Source organism: Pteropus medius, unplaced genomic scaffold (genome assembly GCF_902729225.1).
Source record: "Pteropus medius unplaced genomic scaffold, Ma_sr-lr_union100, whole genome shotgun sequence".
In the NCBI taxonomy this organism is placed as follows: Eukaryota; Metazoa; Chordata; class Mammalia; order Chiroptera; family Pteropodidae; genus Pteropus; species Pteropus medius.
In genome coordinates, this window is record NW_024344378.1 from 43,371,450 (window position 1) to 43,382,206 (window position 10,757).

Consider the following 10,757-nt stretch of genomic DNA (forward strand, 5'->3'; position numbering starts at 1 on the left):
TGTTAGTTATTTTTTAAAATTAAAATATACTTCAAATGAGAAATCAAACTCACTTTCTGTTATTAAAGAACTAAAATTGACTAGCAACTATTCCATATTTTCAATCTCCAATAGAATTTCCAAAATAAGTAGAAAGCTGTAAAAGTTTTCTTAGAATAGCATTTCCCAGAGTGTGCCCATAAACCACTCCACATGTGTTAAGATGTTAAATTTCATGTGAAAATAATTTTGTGTTCATAGTTTAAGAAATACTAAGTTTCTTTACAATATATAGGACTTCCTTTTTTTAAAAAACAAATGTGGAACTTCGAGATTTGCTTTCTTGGGCAGATATAAAACAAATTCCATGCTTTGATTTGAAAAATCAGATGATTGTTCTTTTCTATTAAATGATCTTATTTCTATTTATATACAGAAATTTTAATCAATATATTGTTATCCAAATTTGATTGTGCCAGAAAAGACCAATGAAAGTGTTAACATTTAAATTTTTTCCCCAGTTTTATTGAGATATAATTGATATATAGCATTGTATTAGTTTAAATACACAACATAATGGTTTGATATATGTGTGTATTGTATAATGATCATTACCACAGTAAATTTAGTTAACATACATCACCTCACAGCTATAAATTTTTTTTCTTCTGATGAGAACTTAAGATCTCTTTTAGCAATTTTTAAATATACGATATAGTATTAACTATAGTCATCATGCTGTAAGTAAGACTGCAGGACTTACCTTATATAACCGGACCTTCATGGTTTTTGACCACCTGCTCCCATTTCCCCCACGCCCAGCCCCTGATCACCTTGCTCCTCTTACAGCCACCATTCTGTTTTTTCTTTTGAGTTCTTTGGAGTTTTTTAGATTCCACATTTAAGTGAGATCATACATATTTGTCTTTGTCTGTCTGACTTACTTCACTTAATATATAGAACTTTCCTGAGTATTATATTGCTATGGATTTTGAATTTCTAAGAGGGGGCTAAAATATATGTGTTCTTTAAAGTCATTATACTTCAGTATCTTCTGCAACATTCTGTGAAAACGTTCATCTAAGGAAACCTGATGAAATAAATCAAAAATAATATAATTTTTAGACTTGATTCTCATGTTCAAGGTATACATGTGTATTTTCTAACTTCAAATATATTATTTTCAGCATTTTTAGTTTAAGTAGTCATTATTAATTTCTTCCTTACTTTGATGTTGATTTTGTTTTATAGCCAGCTGTTGCACTGCCTACAAGCCTTAGTCTGTCTACTCCTCAGCCTGCAGCACAGATAACTGTATCATATCCAACACCAAGGTCCAGTCAGCAACAAACCCAACCTCAGAAACAGCGTGTTTTCACAGGCGTGGTTACAAAACTACACGATACATTTGGATTTGTGGATGAAGATGTATTCTTTCAACTTAGGTAAACTACATTAGATGTTGGCAGATACTCCTTGGATTTAATATTAAGTATATGGTGGCATAATCATTCAGCTTGTGTTATATTTGTACCTGTGACTTTTTTTGATGGAGAATGTGACTGAAGATATCGTCTGATTTTTTTTTTTTTTTTAACAACCTGGTTAAGGTGAATTCTTTATAAATAAATGTTTTATAGGAGTGAGTTATCATTTCTTAACTTTTCATGGGCAGACATACAGTGAGATTAGGGATTGAAATAGTCATATGCATTTTAAAATTTAATCTTTTTGACATATCTAATGACTATATACTAAAAACATTTAATTGAAATAGTAAAAGGATTGAATGATGAATTAACATATTCAAAATAGCAGTTTGTTAGTGTCCTGGTGGTTGCAGGAAATATGAATCTCAGATATTTCAAATATATTTCTAATGAACTTCCTTAGAAGTACTTTATTTGGGAAATTAATTTAATTACTGTATAAGATTTTTCTGTAAGTAGGTCTCCTGTTTTTCATTTTATCTGCATTTCTTTCATTTTCCAAAGTCCAAAGAAAATATTACTTTTAGGTTATAAAAGTTAAAAAGTTCTGTAGAAGGAGGGACACAATATTAGGATAAAATGGAGTGGAAAATTCTTCCACTTCAAACCTTGTATTTATAGAGAGGGTGAAACAGTTCTTAACTAAAATAAGTCTAGGAGGTATATCAGCTTTTTAAAAGAGATTTTTAGACTTCTAAATCAGATAAAGTTTATTTTTAAATACCAAGTATATAAATCTTTTTTGGATTAATGTCTTTCGATTGTGTATATATTTAACTTAATTTTTTTTTTCCAGTGCCGTCAAAGGGAAAACCCCCCAAGTGGGTGACAGGGTATTAGTTGAAGCTACGTATAATCCTAATATGCCTTTTAAGTGGAATGCACAAAGAATTCAAACACTACCAAATCAGGTATATAAAATATTGAGTCGGGTATTATAGAAACTTGGTAACTGACTCTTCCAATTTACAAAGATCTTTTTAAAATGTTATTTCTTTATTTTTGTTAAGAATCAGTCCCAAACCCAACCTTTACTGAAGACTCCTCCTGCTGTACTTCAGCCAATTGCACCACAGACAACATTTGGTGTTCAGACTCAGCCTCAGCCCCAGTCACTGCTACAGGCACAGATTTCAGCAGCTTCTATTACACCGCTATTGCAGACTCAGCCGCAGCCTTTATTACAGCAGCCACAGCAGAAAGGTATTACGTAAAGTTTATCTTTGCTTTTTATGTTTCAGACTAATACATAACTCTTTAGTTGTTAAAATAATGTTGGTATGCCTTTAATTACATAAAAGGCAGGACTTCTAGAATATTTGAAAGGAAGGTTAAATATTTTATGTAGACCACTTCTACTTCTATAGCTATTTGGAAATAGATTTTTATTTTATTGCTCTTATTCAAAGACATGTTCTTTGTGAACTTAAACATTAAAACTATTATCTATCCTCTGTCCTATTGGTATCTTGTCTATAATGGAAGAAAATGTTTTTGAGACATTTCTTATAAATAAAACATGTAGAGTCTGGTGGTAGTACTTTATTCATTGAGCCATTGTGCATCTAATAAATGATCTGTGTTGTAAATATATTTTTACAAATTGATCATTTGAAACTGGACATTTTCTCACTGAAACAATGTTAAAAATGATAGCCTCGTTTTAAAAGAAGACTACTTGATTGGTGTTTTTTAAAAAAAAAGTAACTGTGGCATTTTCTCTTTTATTGTAAATAGTGACACACTTAGGGCAAAGTGATAAAACATTGCAGTTTAACACCTGTGTAATGGCGACTTGGGTGAAAAACATTACTGGTTAACTCTATTCTTTTTTAATAGTTTTACCTTCTAAATATGCACCATCATAATATAGGTTAGCTTTATTTTTGAATTTTATGTGATGTGTGATTCCATTTATATAATCTTTTGTATAAGACTTCTTTTGTTCAATGAGGTTTTAAAGTTTTTTGTACAATTTCATGTGGCTCTAGTTTCTTCATTTTCACTATTGTATAATATTCCATTGTATGAATATTGTACAGTTTATCCGTCTTCGGTAAACGTTTGGATTGTTTCTAGTTTCTGAAAATGCTGCTATGAATGTTCTTGTATATGTTTCTGGGGCAATGTACATAGGTTTTCCTAGGGCATATATATCTTCTGGTGGAATTACAGGGCCTGAAGATTTGTGTATCTTAAACTTACTAGGCAATGCCTGACTTTCCAGGCTACATGGTTCTTTTTTTCCTTTTTTTTCCTAAGAGGCTTTGCTTTCCAGTTGTGAATTGAGACTTGAATACTGTCTAAGAAAAGATGTGGCTTCTGTGGCAGGGTTCGGGGAAGCAGTATTTCTGGTGGTGATGTGTTTTCCCATAAGCTTGGTAGATGGACAGAAGCAATGAGAGTAGGGTAGTAGAAATAAGAGAGAAAGAGGTGTGTTAGGATGAGGGATCAATAGAGTTGGTGTGCTAAAGTTCATATGGCAGAGGGGTAGGGAAATCTCCATTGGCAACTAGGATTCTTTCAGCAATACCAGCCCATTAATCTGGTATAGTATTACTTAAAATAAGAAATATTCCTAAATTAGTTGTTTTTTTTACCCCCAAATTCTTATGAAAATTTTCAGGTGTATAAAAATATTCAACAGCATAACGATCACTTGTATACTTAAAACTTTGAACAGTTAATATTTTGCCAATGTGTTTTGCCAGCATATACTAACAAATATACACACCATTGGCTTAATCATTCAAAGTAATTACCAGACATTATGACATTTTGCCCCTGTAAACTTAAGCATGTCCTTCCAAAAGAGACTGTTTTCCTTTATTAGCACAATCTTATCACATCTAAGAAAAAGCATTTAAATACCCTATTTGTATTTAGATCTCTCCACTTGTCTTCTAGATGTCCTTTTTTTTTTCTTCAATGTGAGGCAACCCTTGGTTGACCTCACAGATTGCAAGGACCTTGTCAACTGACAAGGTCCCTTACTTATTTTTTTACACCTAAAGCGCCTGGTCTTCCTAGGTGGTCTCCCATCCAAGTACTAACCAGGCCCAACCCTGTTTAGCTCCCAAGATCAGTAGATGTATTTTAAGGTGGTTTTCTGTATCCTAGACAGAAAGCTAAGTTCATGCATTATATTGGGTTAAGTCTTTTTAGTCTTCTTAATTCTAGAATAGCTTCCCACTTTGTCTCATTACCTTGACTTTAAGAAATTGAGCTAGTTGACGTGTAGATTCTTTTGGAATGTCGTGGATTTGTCTTGATTCCTTGCAATGTTTTACCTTGTTCCTCTATCTGCCATATAAACTATAAACTCTAGGATAACATATTATAGGTGTTTTGTAATTCATATTGCATCATAGGAGGCATATGTTAGATTCTTCCACTATTATTGACACTAAATTTGCTTACTTGGTCAAAGTGGTAGCCATAAGTTTTTCTGTTATAAGAGGTACTTTTTCTCTGTATAGATACTCTCTGGATGGTACTTTGGCATCCTTTGAGTATCTTGTGGACGAAAAATGGGCCACGTACTAAATGTGCCAAGCTCAGGGGAGGCCTGCATGGCGGGCCCTACAAACTCAGAGACTGAAAGTAACCACGGATAGGATGATCTGAACATAAAAATTCCTAACTGAAAGCTAGTCATGGTGGCCAGTCTTGTTCTGGATCTGTAGTTCCTTGACAAAGGTCAATCTTTATTTTAAGTAAGCCTGTCTTATTGTCTTTGCATTTAAAATAACATACTCTTGGAATGTCAGAGTAATCTTCTTTTTCTGTATTTGTCAGGGTACAACCTGCCACCAGAGCATGAGACCACAGAACCCCGAATTGTTACCCACTTCTCTATGTGCTGTAAATGTTAATTATTAACTATCCTGTATCCACCAGTGTAAAAGAAGTATCTGTCTCTCTTTTTCCTTTTCATCCAATCTCAGAGCTTTCCCCCTTTGCTTTCTCTCACTCCCTTAATCTACTACCAGTAGATTTCTTGTAACCCTCTTTATGTCTTTTCCTTTGATTCTCATGTATAAAATAAGCTGCAAAACCGCTGTTCTCCAGAGCATTTTCTCAATCTGTTGATATTTTGCTTCTCAGTAATTGTCAGTTTGGCTCAAATAATTATAACAATTCTCTACAGGTTTGGACATTTCTTACAACGACAGCCTTGTTATATAGCAATCTTTAGTTCAATGTCTATAGATTAGGGGTTGGCAAACTTTACCCATTGTATTTTGTCCATGGCCTGGTTTTGTATAATCCCTGAACTAAAAATGATTTTTGCATTTTTAAAAGGTTGTAAAAAAGTATGCAAATATACAAAATGTTCTCTACCATTCTTGGTCCACAAAGCCTAAAATATTAGCCAGCATTTTCTGTCTATAAATTTAACCAGATAATGCTTTTGAACTTTGTTTTTAAATAAGTTAAAATACTTTTTTTCTGTATCTTTTAAAGCTGGTTTATTGCAGCCTCCTGTCCGTATAGTTTCACAGCCACAACCGGCACGCCGGTTAGATCCACCATCCAGATTTTCAGGAAGGAATGACAGAGGAGATCAAGTGCCTAACAGAAAAGATGACCGAAGGTAAGTTTTTAAAAGTATACTTTTGTTGGTTGCACAATGTGAATGCACTTCATGCCACTTAAAAATAGTTCAGATGGTAAGTTTATGTTATGTGTATTTTACCACAATTTGAAAAACTATTTAAAGATCTATACTGTGGATTCTTGCTCATAATTTCTATTGTTATTTCATGAAAGAACTCTTGGATAATGCCAGAAATATTAGTAATTTCAGAAAAATTTGCTTTCAGTCGTGAAAGGGAGAGAGAAAGACGTAGATCCAGAGAAAGATCTCCTCAGAGAAAACGTTCCCGGGAGAGATCTCCTCGAAGAGAGAGAGAACGATCACCTCGGAGAGTTCGCCGCGTTGTTCCACGTTACACAGTTCAGTTTTCAAAGTTTTCTTTAGATTGGTAAGTTAATTTTTTCCCTAGTTGTTTTATTGAATTACTAGTTTTGTAATTTTGTATAGTTTGGTAGAATGTATTACATAGAGATATTTTTCTTGCAGCTTTTAATTTCCCAACGTTTAGTGCTCATGGGTTATATAAGGGCAGAAATGTAATTTGAAGTAGCAGTTTAGTTCTTTGCAAGTGTCGCATTGTTTTCATATACTCATTGAAGATATCAGCTACTGAAAAGGGCAGCCCTTCTGTGATTAAGTTATTCCTTAAAGTCAGAATTATTTAAGATCTGATTTATTGATGACTTTATTAAAGTTCATGCATAGTCTGTTGTGTATGATGCAGTAATAATACAACAGTGGATCAAACATCCCAAGTTAGCTATGGCAATGTGGTGTAAGAGAAACATAGATATACATATATACTCACATATAACAAACACGTGTGTATGTATACATAAATACATTTTTCAGTCTTTGGAATCAGAAATAATAGGCAAGTTACCAAGAATTTCTGTGCTTCACCTGCAAAGTTGGAATTATATCAATTAACAGAATTATTGTGAGATTGAGTTCATTTATCTAAAGCAACAATATGTGGTATTTGTAGATATCTTGTAAATAGCTGCTAAGTTGTAATTCATAAAAAGGCAAATTGTGGGGAAAAGGCAAATTGGTAAATGACTGAAATTACTCTAAGGTAAAGGAAGAATCATTTAAAGAACCTGGGACTGGCAATTGTGTATATGATAAATTAACACATGGAAAAAAAATAAGTAGACAGTAAAATAAAAATGAATCCTTTAAAGCAGCATTTAAAGCTGTTTCACATAGGAACAAATAACTATGCACTTCAGTATACTGAGAGGGTATTGCTGCATTTCAACAAAGTGTGATGGTAATAATAATATTGGCCTATCAAAAGTTAAAATTTCCATATGTTCAGTTCTAGACTGAGTAAACCAGTGTATTTCATTTAAGCTACTCAATGTCAAAAAAGTCTTGCTTGGTTACTTTGCTTAATTATGTAGTTGGTGTTCATTTACTCTTGGCTAATAATGGTCAAGTCTGCAACTACTCTTAATTTATACTAGTTTTCTTGTTATCCTGTTTACTTGTGTACTTAAAAAAATACCTAATCTTCACGTTTCAGAAAAACTTTTTAGAACCAAACAACTTCTCCAGCCCAAAGATATTAAATAGAGCTGCTCTGCTTTTAAACTCATCTGTTCCCAGTCTAGAATGCTATTCTGGGAAGAGTTGATGCATTGGATATAAATTGAACAGCTATCTCTCTCCTTTCAAGTTAGACCTTTACAGTTTTACTTCATCACTTTGAAGTTATTCCCAGAACATCAAATGAACCCATTACAAATAAAAGTGATTTTAAAGTTTCTGTACCTCTTCTCATAGTTGTAGAAATCAAGATTTTCTTATAGTGATATTATTATAAGAGACTATATGCCAAGAAATGATTTATTTGTATTTCTTATCTCTTGTTTTATTATAGATTTTATTTCTGTGGGTTAAGATACAGATTCAAAAATTCTGGTGATGGGAAGCTAGGAAGCTATTACATATACTTTCTATTTGCAGCACTTTAAAAACAAAATTCAAATACCTGTTATTCACATTTTCATTATTTTGACAGCAGAATTTTATCCAAATAAAGTATACTTATATCAGTATTCATAACTGGCAAGTTTATCATTCTATATTTATTATTTTTAGGCTTCAAATAAAAAAGACATCTCTAAAAATGTATTAGTTAACATTTTATACCCTTGGTTTTAGTTGTCTTTAAAAAAGACAATATAATTATCATTTCATCTTCCAAATTGTTGGTGTTTCCATTTTTCATTATGCTTTTAACAGAAATCTCTTGGCTTTTTACCAGATTGATTTACCTTTGAAAACTCTGCTTCTTAGGAAAAAGGAAATCATCCTTTAAAAAAAAAATCAGTATGCCATATTTAAAAGGCAAGAAACTTATCTTTGCATAATAAGCAATCAGGTATGGATCTTAATCATAGAGAGGTATGGAGGTGTGGATAATCCTAAAAACATTTGGATTTTGCTTTCCTGTGCACTTTAATGTTTAATTTTGAATGTAAATATTCTTGACCTAGGATCTTATATAGAATAAAAGTTGTATTTTTTTTCTACACTGTATAAAACTGGTTGAGGAGCATTCATACTAATTTGATACCACTTTTATCCCTTCTTTGTATCCATTCTATATGAATCATAATTTTCTCAAAAGTACACAGTTTGAATCGAGGCAGAACTGCTTTTGTTCAGATCTTCTCTGGAGCTGGGGTTGAAGTTATTTCAAAGGGTCTTCTCTAATGAATTTTAAGCTACACACAAAAAGTAAAGAAAGGTAACATTTAGATACTAGTTATTTATTCAAAGCTGTAAGTAAACTATTTGAAAATGAGATTTTCATATACCTCTATGTACATCGTTAGCTCATTAAATAATTGACTATCCATTTGCTGCTGGCTTTTAACCATGTCAGATTATATATTTAGCTTCAGAATGGGTGAATGTTTATATAATCTTTGATATTAAGGCTATTTATTCACTACTTATGTCTGTCTTTCAGTCCTAGTTGTGACATGATGGAACTAAGGCGCCGTTATCAGAATTTATATATACCTAGTGACTTTTTTGATGCTCAGTTTACATGGGTGGATGCTTTCCCTTTGTCAAGACCATTTCAGCTGGGAAATTACTGCAATTTCTATGTAATGCACAGAGAAGTAGAGTCCTTAGAAAAAAACATGGCCATTCTTGATCCACCAGATGCTGACCACTTATACAGCGCAAAGGTTTGTGTTCTATTGTGATATACTGCTGAAATTTCTGAGCAGTTATTTGTATTGAGTCTAAATGCGGAGCTAATCTTCAGCACATGGTTATTAGGTTTAATACCTGTGTTTTGTTCTTGTCTGCCTGATTCTGTTTTGGTTATTTAGGTAATTTAATTTAATTTTTCTTTGCCTTACCTCTTAAATTATAAAATCATAGTTATCATTTTAACATTTTAAACATCATAAAAACGTGAAGGTGAAATTAATGTAATGAACTTTTTGTAATGTTCTATGACTTCAGGTAGACCCAGAGGAAAATACAGTGGTGAATGAATGTACTATATGGTAGTTCGCAGGGTAACGTTCAGTTATTTCTCTGGTCTGTAATGGTCTGCTATTTTTAAAACATTGATCAAAAAATTTCCTTTGAAAAGTTAAAACTGTGTAATTATAAAGTATTTAATACCATATTCGCTATAGCATTTTACTTTCCATTTTTATAAAAAAATTTCAGGTGTCTAATATGTAAGGATAATTAGTGGTGCTTCTCATTTTTTTACATTAGACTTTTGACAGGATTGAATTATTTGACTATAATAGGTAATGCTGATGGCTAGTCCTAGTATGGAAGATTTGTATCATAAGTCATGTGCTCTTGCTGAAGACCCACAAGAACTTCGAGATGGATTTCAACATCCTGCTAGACTTGTTAAGGTAAAATGAAACATTTACTTTAACTGTAGGTGTATATTTGTTGTGCTTGGTTCAAACTGTATGTATATAAAATAAAAAACACTACCTTTTAAATCTTTTGATAAGTTTAATTTTTGTATTAAGGCACTCAGAATTTAATGATGTGTAGATGCTTTTTTCATTGCAGATTATGTTTATATCTTATTCGTATGTCTCTACTTCAACTGTTATTTTGATGTTTTATATTTGTAATATAGAAAAATCTTAGTGATAATGGATTTAGTGTATCTTTGGGTGCTTTTAAAGTCTGAATTATAGCTTGCTTCTTTAAAAGAACTCTTTATCTGAAGAAATATTTTAGAAGGATGAGTTATGATGTGTAAATCCTATTCCATTGCTGAAATGCAGTGTGGAACATGATGAACTGAACTCTTCCTTGACTGACAGGTACCAGAGGTAGTAAAAATGATATTGGAAAGGTTTGTACCTTTCCTTTTCAAGTATTTTATTTGTAATTTGATGTTGCATAATATATATAAATGATTCTTTGTTTTGAATTAGTTTTTAGTGGGCATGAAAGGCAAGGATGAAGCCATGGCCATTGGAGGCCACTGGTCTCCTTCGTTGGATGGACCAGACCCAGAAAAAGACCCCTCTGTGTTGATTAAGACTGCTATTCGTTGTTGTAAGGCTCTGACAGGCATTGATCTAAGTGTATGCACACAATGGTAAGTACCAATTCATTTCTTGATTAGAAATGTTTTTCTAATAGTTTATGTAGTTTTTCTAATAGTTTGTCTG

At 32.4% G+C, this 10,757-nt stretch overlaps 1 protein-coding gene and 1 non-coding gene across 5 annotated transcripts in view; both read left to right on the plus strand.

The window, feature by feature from the left end:
* Positions 1 to 10,757, plus strand: part of CCAR1 (cell division cycle and apoptosis regulator 1) — a 41,560-nt gene that overhangs the window by 13,077 nt on the left and 17,726 nt on the right. For all 4 annotated transcript variants that reach the window (XM_039871969.1, XM_039871971.1, XM_039871968.1 and 1 more), the window contains exons 6-13: positions 1,231 to 1,424; positions 2,266 to 2,380; positions 2,480 to 2,672; positions 5,937 to 6,066; positions 6,296 to 6,457; positions 9,056 to 9,281; positions 9,864 to 9,977; positions 10,518 to 10,684. In XM_039871969.1, the coding sequence (XP_039727903.1) occupies positions 1,231 to 1,424; positions 2,266 to 2,380; positions 2,480 to 2,672; positions 5,937 to 6,066; positions 6,296 to 6,457; positions 9,056 to 9,281; positions 9,864 to 9,977; positions 10,518 to 10,684 (1,301 nt within the window). The remainder of the gene's footprint in view (positions 1 to 1,230; positions 1,425 to 2,265; positions 2,381 to 2,479; positions 2,673 to 5,936; positions 6,067 to 6,295; positions 6,458 to 9,055; positions 9,282 to 9,863; positions 9,978 to 10,517; positions 10,685 to 10,757) is intronic.
* On the plus strand, positions 10,324 to 10,388 carry LOC120609780 (small nucleolar RNA SNORD98). The gene has a single exon (XR_005654840.1). It is a non-coding gene; the product is annotated as a small nucleolar RNA SNORD98 (small nucleolar RNA).